Below are 27542 nucleotides of genomic sequence, written 5' to 3'. Positions count from 1 at the left end.
GGAATTGGGGGGTGGGTGGGTAGGTATATAGGTGCTCGTATCCCTTTGAAGGGACAAAGTATCGCCTCTTGTTTCTCTTGGCCATAGGAGGCAGAGATGCTGGGGTCTGCTACAAGGTCTTTGTGGTCTCAATAATACTCTTTATTAATGGCAAGGCAATATGAGAGGGTCCAGAGGGGCAAGGATGTCAACCACTGGGTTGGCGTTCTCTACCACCTCCTCCACCTGGATCCACAGGTTCTGGGCCACCCCTCGCAGAAGCTGTTGCAGGACCCTGTTGTCCTCCAATGCCGGGCTGTCCATGTCCCTGCCACAGGTTCGTCTGGGGAGGATGAAGAGCAAAGTCCTGGCAATGGGCCGTGCTCGCTTCCCTCTGCACCAAGGGGGTCACGGAGCACCCGGTACTGCTGTGCCGCCAGGTCCATAGCCTGCAGTGCCGGGGCTGCCGGAACTAGGATCATTGGTGCTGATGCCGACGGTGCCAAGGTTGTTGACTCCGGCGGTGCTGAGGTCGCCGATGCAGGTGGTGCCGATATCAGAAGAGTCGGTACTGGCATTGCAAGTGTAGGGAGAGGTCTTGGTGGCACGGCTGCCAGCAGTATCGATAGTACTTGTGGAGGGACGAAGGACACCAAAGACACTGATGCGGACCTGGACCTTGACCCTTGGATTTGTCCCTGGCTCTGATGATATGCCGAGAGTGTCCAGAAGGGCCACTGAGTCGAGGATTGCCACTGCGGTGGCCATAGCGCCGGATAGGGCTGGTGGTCATGGCGGGACCTGGACCTTCTACTCCTGGTCCTGTCGGAGCAGTAGGATTGCACCTCCGAGGTCTCCGAGAAGGACCATGGAGGAGTGGTACTCTGCAGTGCCAGCGAGTGGTGCCAAGAAAGAGGGGACTGGTGCGGTTCCCCTACATGGGTGGACCGTGCCAGGGAGAGGTGCGCTGGAGATGGAGATCGGCACACCATCATCGCTCCTTGGGCTTGGAGGTGGGAGAGCGACCCCTCTCCGGCCTTTTCTTTTTCTGGGGCACCGGGGGCTGAGACCAGTGCCTGACAGCAGACTGTCTATGGGCGGAGCCGTGGCGGTACAGTGACTCCTTGGGGTCCTTCCTAAGTACCGGCTCATGCACTGTCGGTGCCGGAGCACTGTGCACCGACGAGGAGGTGCTGGGGCCTGGGTTCTGCCGACCCCAGGTCGGATTGTAGTCGGAGTGCCGTCACCATTAGAAGGATCTTGAGTCTTTGATCTCGGTCTTTCAAGGTCCTAGGGTGGAACCCTTTGCAAATTCTGCACTTCTCCTTCTGGTGGCTCTCTCCGAGGCACCGCAGACAGGAAGAGTGTGGGTCGCTCTTAGGCATAAACTTTCCAAAGTCCTCACAGAGCTTGAACCCTGGGGACTGGAGCATACCCAGGAGCTGGGGAAGCATTGTTGGGGGGGACCCCCAAAAGAAAACTTAAGAGCTACTAGAAGTATCAACTATTAACTAACTGACTAACTCACACTTGCAAAGCAAGAGCAACAGTTTGTTCCAGCTAGCCATCGTCAGCGGTAAGAAGGAACTAAGGGGGTGGCGGGTCGGCAGGGCCCTATATTGGGCGCCATGAAGGCACAACTCAAGGGGGCGCCCAGGCCAACCCTATGGACGCTGCTAAGGAAAAAATCTTCCAGCTGGCATGCACGCAGCACGCACACACCCGATTGGAATTGACATGAACAAGCACTCGAAGAAGCAGCTAGGTTCTTTTTGTTGCTTGGACTCTCAGGGTATGTCTACACTGCAATTAAAACCCACGGTTGGCCCATGCCCACTGACTCGGGCTCAGGCTAAGGGTCTGTTTAATTGTGGTGTAGACATCTGGGCTCAGGCTGGGGCCAGGCTGAAGGACCTTGAGAGCTCAGAGAGTCCCAGAGGTTGGGCTGTAGCCCAAGCCCGAACATCTACACTGCAATTAAACAGACCCTTATCCTGAGCCCTGCAAACCCTAGTCCACTGGCACAGGCCAGTGACAATGTCTAATTGCAGTGCAGACATAGAGTAAGTCCTCACTTAACATCGTCCCGGTTAATGTTTCGTTGTTACATTGCTGATCTATTAGAGAACATGCTCATTTAAAGTTGCGCAATGCTCCCTTAGAACGTTGTTTGGCAGCCGCCTGCTTTGTCCACTGCTTGCAGGAAGAGCAGCCCGTTGGAGCGAGCTGGTGAGGGCTTGGAACCAGGGTGGACTGGCAGCCCCCATCAGCTCCCCGCTCCCCTAAGTTCCCTTTGCGGCAGCCGCCCAGCAGGCTACCAATTGCCAGGCAGTTCAGGTGTCCCTCCCCCTACTGCCATGGGCTGCTCCTGCCCTCTGCCTTGGAGCTGCTCCCGGGAGGCTCCTGCTTGCTGTGCAGGAGGTGGGGGGCAAAGAGGGGTGCTATTGTCAGGGTGTCTCCCGCCTCCCACTCCTGCCCCCCTGCTCCTGTACCCCATCTCCACAGAGTGGGGGGCGATGAGTGGGGAGGGACACGACAGGACTCAGGATGGAGGAAGCTTGCTGGCAGCAACTGCTGTCTCAATTTGCTAATCTACTTAAAAAGGCTGTGTACTTAGAGTGGGGTCAGCGTACTTAAAGGGGCAATGCGCATCTCTCTCACACACACGGTGTATGTCTCTGTCTCTCTCTCATACACACACTGCATGTCTCTGTCTCACACACACATGCACCCCCCGGCACTTTGGAAAGTGGAGGGAGTGTTGTGCTCCAGTGGGATAGCGTGGGTTCATCATCACGTTCAGTTTCCGTACGGAATGTTTTCAGCCACAGCCATGTGTCTATTGTGTCTCCTCCCTCCATTCGTCCTGCCTTGTAGAGCGTGAGGCTACATTAACAACAACTGGTTAACTCTTGAGGGCTCAGCTGAGTGCTAGTTCATCATTTAGCAGCAAGGCATTCCCTGAGAAATGTCCCACCCTCTTCTACCCTCTGACTCCACCATCTCAACCAAGCTTCACAATCATCATTGCTGTGTACAGTATTAACTTGTTTCTTTAAAACTTATACTCTCTCTCTGTGTGTTTGTGTGTGTGTGTGTATAAATAAATAAATCTTTTGTATAGTGAAATTTTTTTCCCTGGAACCTAACCCTCCCCGCACCCCAATTTACATTGATTCTTATGGGGAAATTGGATTCGCTTAACATCATTTCGCTTAAAGTAGCATTTTTCAGGAACATAACTGCAAAATGTTAAGCAAGGAGTTACTGTACTTGTAGGGCCAAAAATCATTAAGCATAAGCAAAAGACCTTCATCTGTTTTGCATGAGTTAGCCCTAAAGGACATACAGAGTTTGCTTATTATAGAAGTTTCCATTGTCTTTTGAAATCTAAGACTGTAACTCACTTGTGTGTGTATGTTACCTGCTTTATTTAACCTTGTAAATAACTCATTTCTATTCTTAGGTAATACATTTTTAGTTTGTTTATTACAGAATTGGCTACAAGCATTGTCTTTGGTGAGCAATCTGCAGTGCAATTGACCTGGGGTAAGTGACTGGTCCTTTGGGACTGTGAGTAATCTGAATAGTGTTGTGATTTCTGGTGTAAGGACCATCTGTCACAAAGACAAGCTTGCCTGGGTGGCAAGATAGACTGGAGTGCCCAATGTGATGGTCTGTGACTCCAGGATAAGGCTGCTATAGAGCTTGTGGAGTTCACTCTTGTTACTTTGTTGGTGAAATCTAATTATGGAACATATAACTAATTTAGGGTTTGTGTCCTGCTTCTTGACAGTCTGCCCTGAGCCAGGCATGCACGGTCATGAGCCAGTTGAGATAGCTTGACACGGTTCTTGGCCCTACACCATTTAACATTTGTATCAATGACCTGGAACAAAATTATCACTGACAAAGTTTGCAGGTGGCACAAAAATTTGGGGAAATATAAATAATAAAAAGGGCTGGTCACCGATACTGAATAGGTTGGTAAGCTGGATGCAAGCAATGTGTGTTTCAATATGGCCAAATATAAATGTATACACCTAGGAACAAAGAACATAAGCCACATCTACAAGATGGGGGACTCTCCTGGGAAGCAGTGACTCTGAAAAAGATTTGGGGATTGTGGGGGATAATCAGCTGAACAAGAGCTTCCTGTGCGATGCTATGGACAAAAGAGTTAACATGGCCCTTGGATGCATTAACAGGGGAATTTCAAGCAGGAGTAGAGAGGTTTTATTACCTCTATATTTGGCATTGGTGGTATCCCTACGGAAATACTGTGTCCATTTCTGATGTCCTCATTTCAAGAAAGATATTGATAAATTAGAGAGGGTTCAAAGAAAAGCCATGAGGATGATTAAAGGATTGGAAAACATGCCTTATAGTGATAGACTCTAGGAGCTCAACCTGTTTAGTTTCTCACAGAGAAAGTTAATGGTGACTTGATCACAGTTTATAAGTACCTACATGGGGAATAGAAATTTGATAATACAGGGCTCTTCAGCCTAACTGACAAAAGTACAAGATCAAATGGCTGGAAACTGAAGTTAGACAATTTCAGACTGGAAACAAAGGTGCACATTTTTGATAGTGAGGGTAATTAATCACTGGACCAATTTACCAGTGGTCGTGGTGGATTCTGTATCACTGAAAATTTTTAAATCAAGATTGGATGTTTTTCTAAAAGATATGCTGTAGTTCAAACAGGCTTTATTTTGGGGCAGTTCGCTGACCCGTGTTAGGAGATCAGACTAGATGATCATAGTGGTCCCTTCTGGCCTCAGAATCTATGACTACTCAGTAGCCCATTCTATCTTACAGGCTTGTGCCCCTGCATCACTACCCTGAATTTTCGCTTGCACGTACCTGTGCAAAGGACCCCTTTCCATCACTCCCCTATGAGTATGTTCCTAGCCTACACATCCCAACCTCCTCCAGTCTGTCCCCATTCCAGGCAGCACCTCCTCCAGCCTGATCCCCCCAGTGCAGGACTCAGAAACAGCATCCCCTTCCCACCCAATATGGCACTTCCTCAAGTAGTACTCACAACCACCGTCCTCCACCTCCCATACAGCTGCATGTGGGGATGGATGGAGCATCCACATCAACTGCCCAACATCTCAGCTCCCCACGCAGTGCCCATACCTAGCATCCCCTCCAGCTCATGTCCTGTGGCTACTATACATAGTTCATAAATCAGTCTAATCCTCAGTAAAAGGCAGAGGCTCTCTCTTCTTTATGGAGGCCTCAGAGTCCCCGTCTGTCCCTCTGGGGTGTGTCTAGGGCACCCAGGTCAGGGGTGTCTAAGCACCAGCCTCATTATCTCAGTCCACGGAGAAAGCTGACGCACTGTGTTAGCATTGCCCCATGCAGCCCAACACTAAGAGTCCTGGTAGAAGAAAAGCAGTGGATGCGTTACCTGTATGACAGGGTGTAGCCTGGCCTGCTCTGACTGATTCGAACCAGAAAGCAGCCCAGAGGCTTGTCCATCAGCAAGTTCTCAGCTTCCCTGAAAGCAGAGAGGAAAGATTTTAATCCGAGAGTCAGCAATAAACCCGCATGCTTTCCCTGTTCAGGAGCCCCCATCCCTTTTTCACATCCTGGTAACACTCCCTCTATGGTGCAGCCAGCACTCATTCTCATCCTGCCCCCTTCACTTCAGGCACACTGTAAGTACCATTCCCAGACCTGAGGAAGAGCTCTGTGTAGCTTGAAAGCTTGTCTCTCTCACCAACAGAAGTTGGTCCAATAAAAGATATCTCAATCACAGTGTCTCTGAGACAAGATGGCCAGGGAATAAAGTGTGGGCTTTTGGAGGAAACTGGTTGCTCTCTCCTTGGACTGACAAAGGAGTCAGAGAGATAGAGCCTGAAATGGCTGGATTGTTCTGGATTGACCATAATGGACAATGTTTTAATCTTTATTTCTCTATGCTAATGAAAGGATTTCCAATGCCGTGTTCCAGTTGACTAATACTTCCTTCTCTGTCTTGAAAAGACTTGGGTGTCACTGCAAGCACTTGCTTGTGCGCATTAGTCCCAGAAGAGTGTCCAAGTCGTTACCAGGACTCTGTTTCAGTTGGGTTTGCTGAACAGAGCTCACCACGTTACACAAGAGCTCAGAGCCCCGAGGCTCAGTCTAGGAGGCAGTGATGCTGCAGAGCCTAGCCTGAAGGAAGGGTGGGACTCCTTGGGGGTCTGGCACACTGACGGGGACTGCTTAAAGGCTGGGATGTAGCACAGATCCCATGGATCTGTGACAATGGTATTGCCATATTGAACTCTACATACAGAGTTAAAATCACCTCCCTGCTCCTTCTCTACACATCCCAGGATCCCTTTTAGCCACAGCATCACATTGAGAGCTCATGTTCAGCTATGACCTCTAAATCCTTTACAGAGTCACTGCTTCCCAGGACGCAGTCCCTCATTCTGCAGGTATGGCCTGCATTCCTTGATCCTAGATGTATAACTTTGCATTTAATTATATTAAAACTAGGGTTGGTTCAAGCAATTAAAAAAATGAATTGCAATTAATCATGTGATTAATCACGCTGTTAATAATAGAATATCATTTATTTAAATATTTTTGGATGTTTTCAACATTTTCAAATATATTTATATCAATTACAACACAGAATTCAAAGTGTACAGTGCTCATTTTATATTTATTTTTTATTACTAATATTTGCACTGTAACAAAGTAAATAGTATTTTTAAATTTCACCTAATACAAGTACTGTAGTGCAATCTCTATCATGAAAGTTGAACTTACAAATATAGAATTATGTACAAAAAATACCCTGCATTCAAAAATAAAACAATGTAAAACTTTAGAGCCTACAAGTGCCATCAGTCCTACTTGTTCAGCCAGTCGCTCAGAAAAACAAGTTTGTTTACATTTGCAGAAGATAATGCTGTCGCTTAATTACAATGTCACCTGAAAGTGAGAACAGGTGTTCGCATGGCATTGTTGTAGCTGACCTCGCAAGACATTTACATGCCAGATGCGCTAAAGATTCATATGTCCCTTGCTGCTTCAACCACCATTCCAGAGGACATGCGTCCATGCTGATGACAGGTTCTGCTCGATAACGATCCAAAGCAGTGTGGACCAATGCATGTTCATTTTCATCATCTGAGTCAGATGCCACCACCAGAAGGTTGATTTTCTTTTTTGGTGGTTTGGGTTCTGTAGTTTCTGCATCAGAGTGTTGCTCTTTTAAGACTTGTCAAAGCATGCTCCACACCTCATCCCTCTCAGATTTTGGAAGCCACTTCAGCTTCTTAAATCTTGGGTCGAGGACTGTAGCTATCTTTAGAAATTTCACATTTGTATCTTCTTTGCATTGTGTCAAATTTGCAGTGGAAGTATTCTTAAAATGAACAACCTGTGCTGGGTCATCATCTGAGACTGCTATAACATGAGTACTGTGTATAACATGAATACAGTAACATGACAGAATGCGGGTAAAACAGAGCAGTAGACATACAATTCTCCCTCAAGGAGTTCAGTCTCAAATTTAATGAACGCATTATTTTTTTAATGAGCATCATCAGCATGGAAGCATGTCCTCTGGAATGATGGCCGAAGCATGAAGGGGCATATGAATCTTCAGCGCATCTGGAACGTAACTGTCTTGCGACGCCAGCTACGACAGTGCCATGCAAATGCCTGTTCTCACTTTCAGGTGACACTGTAATTAGGAAGTGGGCAGCATTATCTCCCATAAATGTAAACAAACTTGTTTCTCTTCGCGGTTGGCTGAATGAGAAGTAGGACTGAGTGGACTTGTAGGCTCTAAAGTTTTACACTGATTTGTTTTTCAGTGCAGTTATGTAACAAAAAACCCCTACATTTGAAAGAGGCACTTCCATGATAAAGAGATTGCACTACAGTACTTGTATGAGATGAATTGAAAAATACAATTTCTTTTATTATTTTTATAGTGCAAATATTTGTAATAAAAATAATATAAAGTGAGCACTGTACATTTTGTATTCTGTGCTGTAATTGAAATAGATATATTTAAAAATGTAGAAAATAATCCAAAAATATTTAATAAATTTCAATTATTATTCTATTGTTGAACAGTGCGATTAATAGCAATTAATTTTTTCAATCACGATTAATTTTTTTGAGTTAATCACATGAGTTAACTGCGATTAATTGACACCCCTAATTAAAACACTTTTATTCTAAATGGGCCCAGTTTACCAAGCAGTTCAAATCTACATGGTTGCCCTGTCCTCATCAGTATTTACCATTCCATCAATCTTTGGGATAAAAATCAGATAAAGACCTTCAGCTGCTGCCACCCTGGATTGGAACTAGTGATCTAGAAGTAAAAGGCCCCGTATCCCACTCCTAGCTCCATAAACCAGCCAGTCTCCCTGACGGGTCTGGATGGGAATCAGTGCTCTTGAGCGGAAAGGCCCTGTGTCCTATTCCCAGCTCCCTGAGAAAACAGTCCATGCTATCTCCAGGGACCCCAACCCACACTCACATACACACTCTCCCTAAGGACATGCCAGCCTCTGCCTGCAGAGCTCAGTCCCCTTGATAAACTGCATGCCCCTAGGGTCCTCACCTCCTGCTGATCATCCCATGCAGCCAGCCAGGAAAGGCCCCATCATCCTGCATAACCCTCCTGGCCTGTGTCTCTCTGAACCAGCGGAGAGTTGCTCCCCTCTTGATTTGCCTCATTTCTTCTTCTTCTCCTGTCTGCCCCTCTGTCCCCATCACAGGGCAGGGCGTGGAGCGCAAAAAATTATCAAAGGGAGTCGACTGAAAACAGGAAAGAGAGAAAAAACGAAGGTGGGTGTGAGATTGATAGATTCCTAGGCCAGAAGGGACTACTGCGATCATCTAGTCTGAGCTCCTGTATAACACAGGCCACATACCTCTCCCAAAATAATTAATAGAGCGTAACTTTTAGATAACATCCAATTTTGATTTTAAAAATGGTCAGTGATGATGAATCCACCACAATCCTTCATATATTGTTCCCAGGGGTGAAAGTAACTTAAAGGACTTACCGGTACACCGGAGTCCTGAGCAGAGGGCGTGGCCTCAACAGGAAGAGGCACGGCCTTTAAATACCAGGGCCCTTTAAATCAAGATTTAAAGGCCCAGGAGCTCCGGCTGCGGCTGGGAGCCCTGGGGCCTTTAAATCACCCCCAGAGCTACCAGCTGCACAGGCAGCTGGGAGCACCGGGGTGATTTAAAGGGCCCAGGGCTCCAGCCGCTGCTACCGCAATGGAGCTCCAGACCCTTTAAATCACCACCAGAGACCTGCTGCTGCTACTCCAGGGCTCCGGCAGGGTGCTCGGGTGGTGCTTTAAAGGGCCCGGGGCCCCCCACAGCGGCTAGAGCCCCTGGCCCTTTAAATCACTGCCGGAGCCCTGCCGCCGCTACCCCAGGGCTCCGGCAGCAGGGCTCAGGAGGTGATTTAAAGGGCCTGGGGCTCCAGCCGCTGCAGGGAGCCCTGGGCCCTTTAAATTGCCAGTCTGGGGAAGCCGGTCGGGTCCGGCGTGGCATACTGGCTCTTGCCGGTACGCCGTACCGCACTCTACCGGCTTACTTTCACCTCTGATTGTTCCAATAGTTAAGCACTCTCACTGTTAACAATTTGCACCGTAGTTCCACCTGAATTTGTCTAGCTCGGGTCGGCAACTTGTGGCACGCAGCCCATCAGAGTAATCCGCTGGCGGGCCGCAAGACATTTTGTTTACGTTGATTGTCCACAGGCACGGACCCCGCAGCTCCCAGTGGCTGCGGTTCGTTGTTCCCGGCCAATGGGAGCTGTGGGAAGTGGCAGCTGGGCCTGCATCGCTTCCTGCAGCTCCCATTGGCCGGGAACAGCGAACCGTAGCCACTGGGAGCTGCGGGGGGCCGTGCCTGTGGACGGTCAACGTAAACAAAATGTCTCGCGGCCCGCCAGTGGATTACTCTGATGGGCCACATGCCAAAGGTTGCTGACCCCTGGTCTAGCTTCAACTTCCAGCCATTGGATCAGTCTGCTAGACTGAAGAGCCCATTATTAAATATTTGTTCCCCATGTAGATACTTCTAGGCTAATCAAGTCAACCCTTCACCTTCTCTGTGTTAAGCTAAGTAGGTTGACCTCCTTGAGCCTATCACTATAAGGCGAGTTTTCTGTTCTCATGGCTCTTCTCTGAACCCTTTATCAATCTCCTTTATGAATGGTGAGCACCTAGAACTGGACACAGGATCCCAGAAGCAGTAGCACCAGTGCCAAATAGAAAGGTAAAAAACTTCTCTGCTCCTACGTGAGAGTCCCCTGTTTATGCATCCAAACATTACATCAGCGCATTTGGCCACTGGGAGCTCATGTTCAACTGATTATCCACCACAAACCCCAAATCTTTTTCAGAGTCACCACTTGCCATTCTGTAAGTATGGTCTACATTCTTTGTTCCTAGATGTACACGTTTACATTTAGCTGTATTAGCTTACCAAGCAATCCAGAACACTTTGAATCAGTGACCTGTCGTCCTCGTTATTTACCACTCCTCCAATTTTTGGGTCATCTCCAAACTTTATCAGTGATGATTTTATGTCGTCTTCCAGGTCACTGATAAAAGTTTTAAATAGTGGAGGGCCAAGGACTGATCCCTGCGGGACTCCACTGGAAACACACCCACTTGATGATGATTCCCTGTTTACCATTACATTTTGAGACCTATCATTTAGCCAGTTTTTAACCTATTTAATGTGTGCCATGTTAATTTTATATCCTTCTAGTTTTTTAAATCAAAATGTTGTGAAATACCAAGTCAAACACACTGCAGAAATTTACATGTATTACATGAACGCTAGTACCTTTATCAACCAAACTTGTAATCTCATCTAAGAAGATACCAGGTTAGTTTGACAGGATCTATTTTCCATAAACCCATGTTGATTTGCATTAATTACATTACCCTCCTTTAATTCTTTATTAATCGAGTCCTGTCTCAGTTACTTCATTATCTTGTCCAGACTGACAGGCCTATGATTACCTGTGTCATCCCATTTCTGTCTTTTTACAAACTGGCACAACACTATCTTCCTTCCAGTCTCCTGGAACTTCCCCTGTGCCCCAACACTTACTGAAAATCAACAGTGGAGGCAGGAGCAAGAGGTGGGGAACACCTACAGTATGCTCCTTTGAAGATATCACAGATTACCTCACTCAAGTCTGTGCCCAAGGGGAGACCAGACAGGAACCTCATCCACCTTCCACTTTCAATTCTCCCAAGACCAGGCCCTGCCCAAGGTTCTACCAGGTTTGGTTTATTTAAACTCACAATACTGGGCATGAACTCTCCTGTCTTCCTGGTTACATGGATGAGGAGTTTGGTTTTCCCTGGATCACATGTACGGGATCTGCAGATGGGAGGGCTCCCCCAGGATCACATGTTGGGACGTCCCTGGATATCTGACCCTAGGCAAAGCCAACATTATTACCTCTGTGAGTTTGCTGCGAGGGCGTGGTACTGGTGGCTGTGTCAGAGAATCAGCTCCAGGCTGAGACCTGGGAAGGGGCTGAGGACGTCTCCTCCGTGGCACAGGGACTGGTGAGGCAACTGGTGAGAGGAGGGAACAAAAGGCATTAGGAACCCCCAGGGAATGATTCATCCTACCCAGGAATGGAGCATGTGGGCACATACCATCACACCCAAGGGTACCATGGGGAAGGTTCTGCCTCTCCAGCAGGCAGCATGGCAGCTGCAAGACAAGGCACTCCCAGGAACATTAATCCATGGAGCTTGGAACTTTCCCATCCCACCTGAGCCTTGCTATGGAGCATGGAAAAGAGTGAGACGGGGTGGGGTGTGTGCTCTGCTGACACTTCCTGCTCCATGCTCTAGGGAAGAAAAGCCAGCTCTGAGCGGGAGATGGCAGGAAGCCATCCCATGCTACATGAGCAGAAGAAATCTGATGAGGTTCAATAAGGATAAGTGCAGGGTCCTGCACTTAGGACGGAAGAATCCAATGCACCGCTACAGACTAGGGACCGAATGGCTAGGCAGCAGTTCTGCGGAAAAGGACCTAGGGGTGACAGTGGACGACAAGCTGGATATGAGTCAACAGTGTGCCCTTGTTGCCAAAAAGGCCAATGGCATTTTGGGATGTATAAGTAGGGGCATAGCGAGCAGATCGAGGGATGTGATCGTTCCCCTCTATTCGACATTTGTGAGGCCTCATCTGGAGTACTGTGTCCAGTTTTGGGCCCCACACTACAAGAAGGATGTGGATAAATTGGAGAGAGTCCAGCGAAGGGCAACAAAAATGATTAGGGGTCTAGAACACATGACTTATGAGGAGAGGCTGAGGGAGCTGGGATTGTTTAGTCTACAGAAGAGAAGAATGAGGGGGGATTTGATAGCTGCTTTCAACTACCTGAAAGGGGGTTCCAAAGAGGATGGCTCTAGACTGTTCTCAATGGTAGCAGATGACAGAACAAGGAGTAATGGTCTCAAGTTGCAGTGGGGGAGGTTTAGATTGGATATTAGGAAAAACTTTTTCACTAAGAGGGTGGTGAAACACTGGAATGCGTTACCTAGGGAGGTGGTAGAATCTCCTTCCTTAGAGGTTTTTAAGGTCAGGCTTGACAAAGCCCTGGCTGGGATGATTTAACTGGGACTTGGTCCTGCTTCGAGCAGGGGGTTGGACTAGATGACCTTCTGAGGTCCCTTCCAACCCTGATATTCTATGATTCTATGATTCTAAGAGGCTGGGTCAGGCCAGGGTGCCTTTCATATTCCCAGTCCAAGGCATGTGGGATTTCACAGCTCAGTTCCCAGCCTCTATGGGAAAGTGCCTCCATTTCCAAGTGGAGAGAGGGCCTGTCCTGAGGCAAATGCTGGAGGAGAGTTTCACAGAGGCAGGTGTATTACCCCCTCTAACTACCCACAGCTCAGGTGTGGCATGGAAGAGAGTGTGGCCTGAGGGCTCAGCTACAGCTAGGGAATAAGGCAGTCAGACCCGGTAGGGTCTGTCGTGGCTGGAAACAGCCACTAAGTGAGCAGCCAGGCATTTGGGGCACAGAGATATTGATGGAAGGAGGAGGTGTCAGTGACTTACTCTGGGCCTGGGACTCCAGTTCCAGTTGCCTGTTGCTCTCTCTCTCCGCTTCCTCCTGTAAGTGCTTCTCCCGGGCTCTGAGCTCAACCACCAGCTCCTGGTAACTCTTCCTACAGCAGAATCTCTTGTAAGCTGCTCAGAGAGAAGCTACAGTTAGAGCAGAGACTCTGCTGGAACAACAAGGAACAAGGACAGGGCAGGAGCCGCATCCTGTAGTACCTGTGTGCCCAATACAGAGTCATACCAGAGAGACTGTGCACAGAGAAAGCTGTACCATGTCTCTCACCAGCACACCTATTGCTCACGATCCCATTGTTCTGCCAGAGACAGAAGCCAGGCTAGTAGGGCAGTGAGCACCTGGATCATACACCGCTGTCCTTCCCTAAGAGGATAACGACATTTGCTAGTCTCCCCTTCTGCTGGCGCTTCTCTCCAGCTTCCCATGACTTCTTACAATTCATCCCATCATTATAAGCTCATTAACCACTTCCCTGGACATCCACTTTACAGCGAGACCAGCTAGCTTGCACCTGCTCAGCTCTCCCTCATATGCCCCTTCCTGTCCACACTCAGACTGCCTTCCTGCTTATTGAAGGCTCTGAGCATTTGTTGTTCACACCACGAACACAAAGGGTTTGAGGTGCCTTAGCAATTGAGCCTTATCATGTTTTTCTGTCTCCAATGCCCTGGAATGCTATCGAGGGACCTTCTGTGATGAGAGAGAGGTTGGGGAAGGATTTCCGCCTCCGCTCCCAGCCTTGATATGCACTCTGGGTGGGAGGAGACCCTCCTGTCCCAATACTCACTCTTTTGGATGATTACTGCTGCCTTTTCCAGGCGGTCCATGCTCTTTGCCAGCAGTTCCTGGTGCCAGTACTTAAAAAAGAGGCGGGACTTCCTGTGGGGATGGGAGAGAATGCCAAGGCAATAGTAAGATATAGGACTCATTCCAGACCCCATCCCATCACTAGAACAGGCCCATCGTACAGAAAAGGTGCCAGTTATTGGAGAGAGCTAGTCCCCACTCCACACATGCACACAGTACAGCACAGAGCCATCGTGCTCAGCCCAGACCCATGTGCAGCAGTCCACACCTACCCACATCTCCAGTCTTTCAGCTCTGTACTCTGCAAAATCTCCAAGCAGCTAAGAAAGGAGGAGAAAAAATTAGTAAAAAGTCCCCTTCCACTTAGTGTAGCCAGAGACAGGCAACCCTTTGTACTTCACTGCACCCCTTGTGAAAGCTGGCTCCCAAATGGTAGATCTCACAGAATCACAGCTGGTGCAGGGGTTATGGTGGGGCTTGTTAGCAAACATGAATCCAGCCTTTGCCTCAGGAGGGTGATTCCCACAGATAAAGATCTTATTGTCAGAAGTTTTTTCCTTCCTAGTTCTGGGAAGTGCTCAAATCCCAGTGGATAAGTGCAGAACATGAATCTGGGTAGAGCACAACTACACATTACACGATCGAAGGGCTAGTCTACACTAGAATCGCGAGAGCGGTGCAGCTGTGCCGATGCACTGCACGGTTGTAGCGTGCCAGTGCAGACAGTCTATGCCATTGATCGTTATAACTTACATCATTCAGGGGGGTGGCTTTTCCACACCCTTGAGCAACTTAAGTTATACTGAAGTAAGCATTAGTGTGTACAAACCCTCAGTTTCATCTAACTACCCCTAGTTACACTCCTTGAGCCCCCTTAAATAATTTCTCTCCCTCCGTGGCATTTACACTCTTCATACATTTTATCTGAATGGATTACTCCAGATAAGGCACTAAAGTCACATAGATGCTCCTTGCTGCTATTTTGCAGGGCAAACTTACGTCCAAGGTGTAAGAGTTGGTTCCATACTGGTTCAGACCAGGGTCCAGCTTGCCTAGTATCTGGCCCATACCAAAGCTTCATGGGGAGTGTACAGAACAAGTAATTTATGGAGTGATCCACCCCTACATTCCACTCCCAGCTTCTAGTTGTGAGAGGTCGCGCTGAGCATGGGGCTGCACCCCTGATCATCTTGTCTAATATAGCATTTCATGGACCTAACCCCCATGAACTTATCCAGTTCTTTTTTTTAACCCAGTTATACTTTTGGTCATCACAACATTCCACGACAATGAGTTCCACAGGTTAACTGTGCACAGTGTGAAAGAGTACTTCCTCTTGTTTGTATCAAACCTGCGGATTAATTTCATTGATGACCCCTGTTTTCTGTATTGTGTTAAAGGGTAAATAACCCTTCTCTAGTCATTTTTTCCACTCATTCATGACTTTATAGACCTCTACCGTAACCCCCCTTAGTTGTCTCTTTTCTACGCTGAAAGATCTAATCTTTTAGTCTCTCCTTGTATGGAAGCTGCTCCATACCCTTGATCATTTTTGTTGCCCTTCTCTGAACATTTTCAAGATGGTGCAACCAGAACTGGACACAATATGACAGGTGTGGACACACCATGGATTTATGTAGAGGCATTAGGATATTTTCTATCCCTTTCCGAATAGTTCCTAACATACTGTTAATCATTTTGACCACTGCTGCTTCACATAGAGCAGACATTTTCTGAGAACTATCCACAGTGACTCCAAGATCTCTTTCTTCAGTGGTAACAGCTAATTTTAAATCCATCATTGTGTAAGTATAGTTGGGATTATTTTTTCCAATGTAGATTACTTTGCACTTATCAATGTTGAATTTCATCTGCCATTTTGTTGTCCAATCACCAACTTTTATGCGATTCCTCTGTAACTCATCGCAGTCAGCTTTGGATTTAACTACTTTGAGTAATTTTGGATCAGCTGCAAACTTTGCCACTTCACTGTTCATCCGCTTTTCCAGATCATTAATGGATATGTACCTCTCCTCAGTCTCTCCCAGCCAGTGCCTGCTGTGTAAACATCTATTTTTCAGGTTACTTCTCTCTCACATGCAGTAATGTACATGTTTCTAGGTGGAAACATGCTGAATTACCTGCCCATCTCCTTCTAGAGCCTTTGTATCATCTCTATCCTCACTGGAGTTTGCAATTCCTCTCAATTTAGCATTATCTGTATGTTTCATTAACAGATTCCACAAGGGCTGGAGGAGCCACTTGCTCCCAGACTCCATGGTAGGGAGGTGCTCATTTCCTGGTCTCCCCTTGCCCCAAACTGAATAAGAGGGCTCCGACTAGCTGAGTGTTTCACACCTTTGCAATGAGCCATTGTTTTATCTGGTGGGGCAGGCAGGATGGGAGAAGGGTCTGTTTCCCAAGGGGCAGCAGGCAGGATCAGGCACTAGGACAGCAAGGATAGAGTAGACGGAAAGGGTTGGTTTACATCAAAAAAATTATGGGAGGACATCCCATCAAAAGACTCTGATGGGTGCCACTTCCCCTCCCCACATCCTTGGTATGTTTTGCTTGTTTTGACTTTAAGCTCTTAGGGCAGGGACTACATTCTCTCTCTAACCTGGGAGATATCCAAGACACTTTGGGGCACTTAATATAAACTTTATAATCAATAAAAGCATACTCCTTTTCCGAGATATGAGATTCAAAAGCACCCCAGAATGGCAATCCCAAAACACCAAAAAACAAAAAAACAAAACCCCACCCCAAAGCATGACGCACAAGCAAGTTGTCAATCAAAATGTAATAAATATGAAAGGTTAAGTCAGCAACTGTCTGAACAAAACATGACAGTCTGAAAGGGAGATAAGTAGCAGCAGACCCTAAATAACTACACACATACCTCCGATCACTGAGTTCAAGGAGCAGGAACTAGGAAAAGAACAGGGAGAGGAAGCAAGAAGGCAACATACAAACCACATCATAATTTCCTTCTCTTCTCCCCAAAAGTTCAGTAGTACTTTGCTAGAGGCACCAGGTAATCCCAGAGCTGTAAGTTATACCTCTGATCCAGCTCAGGAGGTGGATACTGTTACTGTGGTGCCACTTCCCAACTGCCCATGATCCCATCATACACAGAAAGAGCGTCCTCTTCCCTCTCTGTTCCCCTTTCAGTAGCCAGCACGTCTTGCCGGTTAAGAACATGTTCTATCTGTAGTAAATGCACTCACCATGTTCTGTACCCTGCAGCCCAGAAGATCACACCACTAGTATTGAAAACTCTTCCAGACCCAAGTCTAACATACACTGTTTGTCCAGGAAAGAACTCATGGAGTCTTGCATGGATACACCTGTTGAAACTCACATATTTCCTATTCACATCAGTCAGCTTTGGGGATGGCAAAGGGGTGGGATGAATCTTTCCTGTTAGCATAGACAAATGGTCCTCATAGGTCAGCTGAAGAACTGATAGAATGGGGTTTCTCCAGTACTTTCATGATGTGTACTCTGAATATCATAAATCATCACTCAATGTAATAGGGAAGGGTGTATCTCAGTATTCCTCCAGTATGCAAGCTACAGGCTTCTTCCCAGTTCCCTGCAGTCTCTCCACTATCCCATTTCCTTGGGGATGGTACTCAGCAGATTTATAAATGTACTGGACCAATACTCATCAGAAAGCCTTCAAAACTCTCTTGATACAAAACAAGTCCCTGTGACACTGTACCCCATATTCTTCACGGTAATATTATAATTATATGATTATGACATAACCATAATGTATTTTATGCAAGATAGATCATGTCAGATATCACTGGAAATGTTCTGATTTACTGAATAAGATTATCCTATTTATATACATGTATCATTTTTGTATCTGAAGTTAGGAACGTTGTCTATGTAACTATTACAAATGTGTTTACAAATGGGGAACACCCACTCGGCAGAATGCAATCAGTCTAGATGGCTGGCTGGGAAGGGCGCATTCAAGTTAATGAACCATTAGGGAGAACAATAGGCCTTAGGAAAAGCTTATCTCCCACCCGGAGCCTTCCAGAGGATGCTGTAAACAGGCTCTGACTCATAGAATCATAGAATATCAGGGTTGGAAGGGACCTCAGGAGGTCATCTGGTCCAACCCCCTGCTCAAAGCAGGACCAATCCCCAATCAAATCATCCCAGCCAGGGCTTTGTCAAGCCTGACCTTAAAAACTTCCAAGGAAGGAGATTCTACCACCTCCCTAGGTAACGCATTCCAGTGTTTCACCACCCTCCTAGTGAAAAAGTTTTTCCTAATATCCAACCTAAACCTCCCCCACTGCAACTTGAGACCATTACTCCTTGTCCTGTCCTCTTCTACCACTGAGAATAGTCTAGAACCATCCTCTCTGGAACCACCTCTCAGGTAGTTGAAAGCAGCTATCAAATCCCCCCTCATTCTTCTCTTCTGCAGACTAAACAATCCCAGTTCCCTCAGCCTCTCCTCATAAGTCATGTGTTCCAGACCCCTAATCATTTTTGTTGCCCTTCGCTGGACTCTCTCCAATTTATCCACGTTCTTCTTGTAGTGTGGGGCCCAAAACTGGACACAGTACTCCAGATGAGGCCTCACCAATGTCGAATAGAGGGGAACGATCACGTCCCTCGATCTGCTGGCTATGCCCCTACTTATACATCCCAAAATGCCATTGGCCTTCTTGGCAACAAGGGCTCACTGCTGACTCATATCCAGCTTCTCGTCCACTGTCACCCCTAGGTCCTTTTCCGCAGAACTGCTGCCTAGCCATTCGGTCCCTAGTCTGTAGCGGTGCATTGGGTTCTTCTGTCCTAAGTGCAGGACCCTGCACTTATCCTTATTGAACCTCATCAGGTTTCTTTTGGCCCAATCCTCCAATTTGTCTAGGTCCCTCTGTATCCTATCCCTGCCCTCCAGCGTACCTACCACTCCTCCCAGTTTAGTATCATCCGCAAATTTGCTGAGAGTGCAATGCACACCATCCTCCAGATCATTTCTGAAGATATTGAACAAAACCGGCCCCAGGACCGACCCCTGGGGCACTCCACTTGACACCGGCTGCAACTAGACACGGAGCCATTGATCACTACCCGTTGAGCCCGACAATCTAGCCAACTTTCTACCCACCTTATAGTGCATTCATCCAGCCCATACTTCTTTAACTTGCTGACAAGAATACTGTGGGAGACCGTGTCAAAAGCTTTGCTAAAGTCAAGAAACAATACATCCACTGCTTTCCCTTCATCCACAGAACCAGTAATCTCATCATAGAAGGCGATTAGATTAGTCAGGCATGACCTACCCTTGGTGAATCCATGCTGACTGTTCCTGATCACTTTCCTCTCGTGTAAGTGCTTCAGGATTGATTCCTTGAGGACATGCTCCATGATTTTTCTGGGGACTGAGGTGAGGCTGACTGGCCTGTAGTTCCCAGGATCCTCCTTCTTCCCTTTTTTAAAGATTGGCCCTACATTAGCCTTTTTCCAGTCATCTGGGACTTCCCCCGTTCGCCACGAGTTTTCAAAGATAATGGCCAAGGGCTCTGCAATCACATTCGCCAATTCCTTTAGCACTCTCGGATGCAACTCGTCCGGCCCCATGGACTTGTGCACGTCCAGCTTTTCTAAATAGTCCCTAACCACCTCTTTCTCCACAGAGGGCTGGCCATCTACTCCCCATGTTGTGATGCCCAGCGCAGCAGTCTGGGAGCTGTCCTTGTTAGTGAAGACAGAGGCAAAAAAAGCATTGAGCACATTAGCTTTTTCCACATCCTCTGTCACTAGGTTGCCTCCCTCATTCAGTAAGGGGCCCACACTTTCCTTGGCTTTCTTCTTGTTGCCAACATACCTGAAGAAACCCTTCTTGTTTCTCTTGACATCTCTTGCTAGCTGCAGCTCCAGGTGCGATTTGGCCCTCCTGATTTCATTCCTACATGCCCGAGCAATATTTTTATACTCTTCCCTGGTCATATATCCAACCTTCCACTTCTTGTAAGCTTCTTTTTTATGCTTAAGATCCGCTAGGATTTCACTGTTAAGCCAAGCTGGTCGCCTGCCATATTTACTATTCTTTCGACTCATCAGGATGGTTTGTCCCTGTAACCTCAACAGGGATTCCTTGAAATACAGCCAGCTCTCCTGGACTCCTTTCCCTCAGCCTCTCCTCATAAGTCATAAGTTCCAGCCCTCTAATCATTTTTGTTGCCCTCCGCTGGATACTTTCCAATTTTTCCACATCCTTCTTGTAGTGCGGGGCCCAAAACTGGACACAGTACTCCAGATGAGGCCTCACCAATGTCGAATAGAGGGGAATGATCATGTCCCTTGATCTGCTGGCAATGCCCCTACTTATACATCCCAAAATGCCATTGGCCTTCTTGGCAACAAGGGCACACTGTTGACTCATATCCAGCTTCTCATGCACTGTAACCCCTACGTCCTTTTCTGCAGAACTGCTGCCTAGCCATTCGGTCCCTAGTCTGTAGCGGTGCATGGGATTCTTCCGTCCTAAGTGCAGGACTCTGCACTTGTCCTGAAACTCTTCCGATTTCTTTTGGCCTAATGCTTAAATTTGTCTAGGTCCCTCTGTATCCTATCCCTACTCTCCAGTGTATCTACCTCTCCTCCCAGTTTAATGTCATCTGCAAACTTGCAGAGGGTGCAATCCACGCCATCCTCCAGGTCATTTATGAAGATATTGAACAAAACCGGCCCCAGGACCGACCTTTGGGGCACTCCGCTTGATACCGGCTGCCAACTAGACATGGAGCCATTGATCACTACCCGTTGAGCCCGACGATCTAGCCAGCTTACTATCCACCTTATAGTCCATTCATCCAGCCCATACTTCTTTAACTTGCTGGCAAGAATACTGTGGGAGACCGTGTCAAAAGCTTTGTTAAAGTCAAGGAATAACATGTCCACTGCTTTCCCCTCATCCACAGAACGAGTTATCTCATCATAGAAGGCAATTAGATTAGTCAGGCATGACTTGCCCTTGGTGAATCCATGCTGACTGTTCCTGATCACTTTCCTCTCCTCTAAGTGCTTCAGAATTGATTCCTTGAGGACCTGCTCCATGATTTTTCCAGGGACTGAGGTGAGGCTGACTGGCCTGTAGTTCCCGGATCCTCCTCCTTCCCTTTTTTAAAGATGGGCACTACATGAGCCTTTTTCCAGTCGTCCGGGACCTCCCCCAATCTCCATGAGTTTTCAAAGATAATGGCCAATAGCTCTGCAATCACATCTACCAATTCCTTTAGCACTCTCAGATGCAGCGCATCCAGCCCCATGGACTTGTGCTCGTCCAGCTTTTCTAAATAGTCCCGAACCACTTCTTTCTCCACAGAGGGCTGGTCGCCTCCTCCCCATGCTGTGCTGTCCAGTGCAGTAGTCTGGGAGCTGACCTTGTTTGTGAAGACAAAGGCAGATTCATGGCTGCTAGGACCCTACACAGTCATGTGACCAGGTCACCTGGTACTGGACTCCATCTTGGAATACCAGTGTTTTTCCACTGATTGGCATGGGAACGAAGCTTGGAGACAAAGGGTTCCTGCCATATGCAAAAGCTAGTTAAGGCAGGTGAGTAACATCATCGTGGCTCTTCATAGATTCATAGATATTAAGGTCAGAAGGGACCATTATGATCATCTAGTCTGAGCTCCTGCACAACGCAGGCCACAGAATCTCACCCATGTCTGAGCTATTGAAGTCCTCAAATCGTGGTTTAAAGACTTCAAGGAGCAGAGAATCCTCCAGCAAGTGACCCGTGTCCCATGCTACAGAGGAAGGCGAAAAACCTCCAGGGCCTCTTCCAATCTGCCCTGGAGGAAAATTCCTTCCCGACCCCAAATATGGTGATCAGCTAAACCTGAGCATATGGGCAAGATTCACCAGCCAGATACTACAGAAAATTCTTTCCTGGGTAACTCAGATCCCACCCCATCTAACATCCCATCACAGGCCATTGGGCCTATTTACCATGAATATTTAAAGATCAATTAATTGCCAAAATCATGTTCTTCACTGACTCCCCGCCCAAAGGCGACTCCTGAAAAACACCTGAGGAACAAGGACTGAACTGTGGGGAAGTGCTGGACCCAGGCTAAAGGGAAGTTTTAGCCTGTGAAAGGAACACCTGGGGTTTTTAAGCTGTAAGCAAGTGTGGGTGGCCCCTTAAGAATCTCTGCAGCCTGCTTGAATCATCGAATGTGAGAATTTGCTAAATCATATCCTACCTATCTAGTATGTTAAGCTCAGTTTAGGGTTTTGTTTATTTACTAGGTAATCTGCCTTGATCTGTTTGCTATCCCTTATAATCACTTAAAATCTATCTTTTGCAGTTAATAAACTTATTTTTGCTTTGTCTAAAACCAGTGTGTGGGAATCATAACTTGGGCAGAAGGCTGTTGCATATCTTTCTCCACACTGAGGGAGGAGGCAAATTTCATGAGCTTATACTGTACAGTTCTCTGTACAGTGCAAGATGGTATAATTTTGGGCTTACACTCCAGAGCGGGGAGTGCAATTGAGTAGCCGGGCTGTTCTTTAGCTGTAGCCTCCCCATGCAGAGCATTTGTATGTTCTGCAGCCGGGTGTGTCCCTACCTGTATGTGTGCTGGAGCCTGGGAGAGGCCTTGGCAGGCTGGTCACAGCAATACAGTGTAAAGGGAGCCCAGGCTGGTGGGTCAGGGAGGCTCAGTGGTACCCCAGTTCCAGGTAGCACTCCAGGGGAACCTGCCACAGTCCCATTTTCTGAAAGAAGGCTCTCTGGTAGGCCAAACATCATAAAAGTGGTTAAACAAGAGATGAGCTTCTTTGAGGAGCCTTGTGAAATTATGAATGCAAAGAAGTAATGTGAGTAACAGCCTATAACACTCAATAGCACGTAGCCATGCACTGCAATCAAGGGGCCAGGAATATCCACTTCAATTCTCTGCCATGGTCTATCTACGACTACGATTATCAAAGGGGCTGGAGGAGCAGTAGTTCTATGCACTGTGAAGTCTGAATATGCCTTTGCATGATGCTCAATGTCTGAGTGCAGCCCTAGCCACCAAGCATAACTACACAGAATCACCTTCGTCTTCATAACTCCCAAATGTCCTTCATGAGTCACATCCAGGACTGCATGTCGAATGATGCTGGGATGATCATCCGTGCTCCTCTGCATAAGATATGTTGAGTAGCACATGTCTTCACTGTGAGCTCAGAACAAAATTTAGTAGAATATAGACAAAATTCTCTTAAGAACTGGGTCTATCCAACCCGTTTGTACAGCATGTATCACCTTGCCCAGTTCAGCATCTTGAAGAGCAGCAGTCTGCCTTAAGTCAACTGGCAAGCTGTTCAGTAAAAAGCATAACGCGTACCTTGCCATTTCTGCACACGAGGGTGCCAACCCGTCAGAATTTCTTGAAAGAGTATCAGTAAGTAAATTAGGTCTTTGTACCAAATGAAAACCAGTCATACTGCTGCAACCGATAACCCACTGCTGCAGCCTCATGTTCAGCATATCAACAGCCTTATGACAGAGGCCCAAAATAGGCAAATCAGTTTCTAAAGTAAAATGTTTTCCCAGTAAATAGACTTTGAAGCGTACAATAGCAAAAACCATCACCAAGAACTCTAGCTCAATCTGGGAATACTTTGCTTCTGTCAGGGTGAGAGTACGGGATTAGTATATAACTGGCCATCCCTCCTAGAACAGAACTGTGCCCAGACCCTGATTGCATATATCAATTTGAATCACTATGGGCTTCCTTGGATCAAAATGAGAAAGAGATCTGTTTTGTCTCTTTAGTCCAAACTAACCGTCCGTGGATTAGATCTCTCAGCAGCTTGGCAAGGGTACTAAAATTGGGTAGAACACGGCCACCTACTTCTTTTACTAGGCCAAGGAATGAACGTAAACCACTACAATCTGTGTGTTTCGGTAGCGAAGCTACAGCTTGTAGCCATTCAGGTGTCAGTTTCACACCATCAGCTGACAGAGAATGTCACAGAAACTCTACAGCATCTTTCACAAAACTGCAGCTGGCCACATTCAACTTTATGCCAGCTTGTTGGAGTCGGGTTAGCACCTGATCCAGATAAGCATTATGCTCAGGAAGGGTCTTATCAAAGACAAGAATGTCATCCAAATAGCACCATGCACGCTGGATATTACCAAAGAGCTGAGAGACCACTCTCAAATACTTCAAGGAGCAGAGACTAAACGAAAAGGGAGTCATTGATAGCAGTACCTCCCTAATGGCATGCTGAAAGCAAACTTCCAGACACAGGTATTTTCCAATAACCGGATCAGTAATCCAACACAGAGAAAATCTGGGATCCACTGACCCAACAGGTCACCTCTTTGAAGGTTGGCAACTGAAGCTGCTCACGTTTCTCATATTTATTAAGAGCCCTAAAATCTGTGAAATTGAATATCACCATTCTTCTGGTATACTATCACTGTGGATAAGCTTCAGTCCATAGGCCCTTCCACCTCCCAAATGATATCATCAGTTTTCATGCATTGCAGTTCTGCTCAGATCTTGTCCACAAGTATAGGAGGTACATCTCATGCACGGGGTGCAAAGGGCTTGGTGTTCAAATCCAACAGCAAAGAGTATGCATAGCCCATGGATGGAACACTGTCATTGTTAAACAAATCATGGTGTCTCTGGAGGATACATTGGGTATCCCCTTCTAATCTAGCTGACATAACCACACCTGAGATATGCTGTGAGAGCTCATGCATGATACCAAATTGTAAGCACAAATCGTAGGAAAATAATGGAACAACATTCACAGCATTGTCTTTAACAAGATAAAACTTTGCAGTCAAGGCTATGCCTTTGTAGAGCACAGAACACACAGTTTCACCCACTGTCTGCAAATACAAATTCCAGGCTTTTATAACCACTGTGGTTGGGCAAATGTCCAGATTATGAACTGACCCAAAAGGGAGAACGTTAACTGCAGCACCTGTATCCATCAGGCACCTCACCAGTGTACCATTAATTTCTATGATATGAGAGATCAGTTCCAGTGCCTTTCCACATGAGAAGATTGTATTAAAGGCAACATTGGAGTCCCTGTATTGTATTCAAGGCAACAAGGTGGTCTCATGTGGCTTCACGTTCCCAATATAGAATCATAGAACCACAGGGTCAGAAAGGACCATCTTGTCTAACCCCGTGCCAAGATGCAGGATTTGTTGTGTCTAAGCCATCCAAGATAGTTGGCTATCCAGCCTTGTTTTGAAAACCTCCAGTGAAAGAGCTTCCATGACTTCCCTAGACAATATGCACTTCAGGCCTCTTCTTGTCATAGAATCATAGAATATTAGGGTTGGAAGAGACCTCAGGAGGTCATCTAGTCCAATCCCCTGCTCAAAGCAGGACCAACACCAACTAAATCATCCCAGCCAAGGCTTTGTCAAGCCGGGCCTTAAAAACCCCTAAGGATGGAGATTCCACCACCTCCCTAGGTAACCCATTCCAGTGCTTCACCACCCTCCTAGTGAAATAGTATTTCCTAATATCCAACCTAGACCTCCCCCACTGCAACTTGAGACCATTACTTCTTGTTCTGTCAGCTGCCACCACTAAGAACAGCCTAGCTCCATCCTCTTTGGAACCCCCTTTCAGGTAGTTGAAGGCTGCTATCAAATCCCCCCTCATTCTTCTCTTCTGCAGACTAAACAACACGAGTTCCCTCAGCCTCTCCTCATAAGTCATGTGCCCCAGCCCCCTAATCATTTTCGTTGCCCTCCACTGGACTCTCTCCAATTTCTCCACATCCTTTCTGTAGTGGGAGGAACAAAACTGGATGCAATACTTCAGATGTGGCCTCACCAGTACCAAATAGAGGGGAATAATCACTTCCCTCGATCTGCTGGCAATGCTTCTACTAATACAGCCCAAAATGCCATTGGCCTTCTTGGCAATGAGGGCACCCTGCTGACTCATATCCAGCTTCTCATCCACTGTAATCCCCAGGTCCTTTTCTGTAGAACTGCTGCTTAGCCAGTTGGTCCCAGGCCTGTAGCGGTGCATGGAATTCTTCCTTCCTAAGTTTAGGACTCTGCACTTGTCCTGCACTTGTCATGAACCAGTGTACAATGGCACACTAACTTAAAATGTCCTTTCTCTCTGCAAGCCCAGCACTCAGCAGTTCTAGCCAAGCAGGCAAAAAAATTGGCCAAGTGATCTGTACTACCACACAGGCAATTTTCACTGCTGAGGCTGTGGAGCAGGAGTATGTAGTGTCGTCTGACTCTGGGTGATGGAAGTACAATGAGCAGCTAATAGTTTAAGCACAGACACAAAGGTAGCAGCAGTCTGAGACACAGAACCTCTTTCAGCCTGAGCCCTCATATGCCTTGCTCTTGGTAACTGCAGCATCAAAAGTTAGGGTTCTAGCATCTTGCACCAGTAACCATTCACCAAGGTGGTCACTGGCTATGCCAACCGCAAAAATATCCAAGAGCATGATCATAATAACATCCACAAAATCACAGTCCTGTGTCAACCACCATAAATAAATTCACATATGGTTTCATTAGGCTGCTGATGAGCTTCAAAAAATTGTTTTCCTCTTTAACAGAACAGAATCTCCAGTGTCAAAATACTCACTGAGATGCTGCACAACTGCATCAAAAGAGGACTTGGGCTCCAGGAGTCCATCATAAATATCAATGCGATAACAGCCTAAGCAGTTCTGCATCTGGGGTAATCTAGCAGCATGGGAGAGTTGCATGATCTGCACACAGTTCCAGAAATTCTGAATAAAGTATCACCATTCAACAACAGAAGGATGTACAGGGAGCATGGGTTACACAATAGAAGCACTCATTGCCATAATGTTATGCATAGATGCACCCCAGAATGGCAATCCCAAAACAGCAAAAAATAAAAAAAAATAAAAATGAAGGAAGACTCGCAGGTAAGTTGCCAAACAAAACATGTAATAACCATGAACCAGTTAAGCCTGAACAAAACATAACAGTCTGAATGGCAGATAACTAGCAGCAGACACTGAGTAGATGCACACACCCAATGTTATACATGCACAAACACAGGAACTGGACCACTGAGTATAGAGAGTAGGAAGCAAGAAGGCAGCACACATACTCACAAACCAGATCATCAATAAAGAACTGGGGGAGGAGAGAGAGAGAGAGAGAGAGAGAGAGAGTGAGAGAGGGAGGGAGACCGACCATAGCTGGACACTGCCCCATTATCACTTTCCTCCTTCAGCCGGGTGTCTCTCCTCTATGTGACAGAGTTCCTATCCAAGCCAATGTGAATTATTTGAGGGAGAAAGGTTCCATACATAACTGTATCAAATGCTTTTACCAAACTCCAAATCACTATGTCTAGGTACTTATAGTCCCTTCATCGCAAGATCCCTTCCCACGCTACTCCCTTCACCTATTCAGTTTGCAATTCCTTCACAACAGCAATCAAGTTGATTTAGCAAATTTTGCTCTTCAGAAATTTCCTGTGTTGTTCTTTACTCATGACTACAGGGGGCAGAGAGGAAGGTTCTTACCTTTCCTGTGTGAGTGGGACATCTGGTTTAATTAGGAGAATTCGGTATCTGCCAGAAACAAACCAAATTTAACAACAAGGGAGAG

At 46.8% G+C, this 27542-nt stretch overlaps 1 protein-coding gene across 2 annotated transcripts in view; it reads right to left on the bottom strand.

Moving 5' to 3' along the window:
- Positions 1-27542, bottom strand: part of LOC102946597 (myosin-IIIb) — a 144354-nt gene that overhangs the window by 27451 nt on the left and 89361 nt on the right. The window contains exons 20-26 of one of the 2 annotated variants that reach the window (XM_037902509.2): positions 27458-27505; positions 14173-14220; positions 13881-13972; positions 13075-13206; positions 11455-11573; positions 8573-8769; positions 5402-5491 (exon numbers count right to left, since the gene is read on the bottom strand). In XM_037902509.2, coding sequence (XP_037758437.1) covers positions 5402-5491; positions 8573-8769; positions 11455-11573; positions 13075-13206; positions 13881-13972; positions 14173-14220; positions 27458-27505 — 726 coding nt within the window. The remainder of the gene's footprint in view (positions 1-5401; positions 5492-8572; positions 8770-11454; positions 11574-13074; positions 13207-13880; positions 13973-14172; positions 14221-27457; positions 27506-27542) is intronic. The other variant, XM_037902510.2, reaches the window with a different exon arrangement.

Source organism: Chelonia mydas, chromosome 5 (assembly GCF_015237465.2).
Source record: "Chelonia mydas isolate rCheMyd1 chromosome 5, rCheMyd1.pri.v2, whole genome shotgun sequence".
NCBI lineage: Eukaryota > Metazoa > Chordata > Testudines > Cheloniidae > Chelonia > Chelonia mydas.
This window is presented reverse-complemented; position numbering and strand designations above follow the sequence as displayed.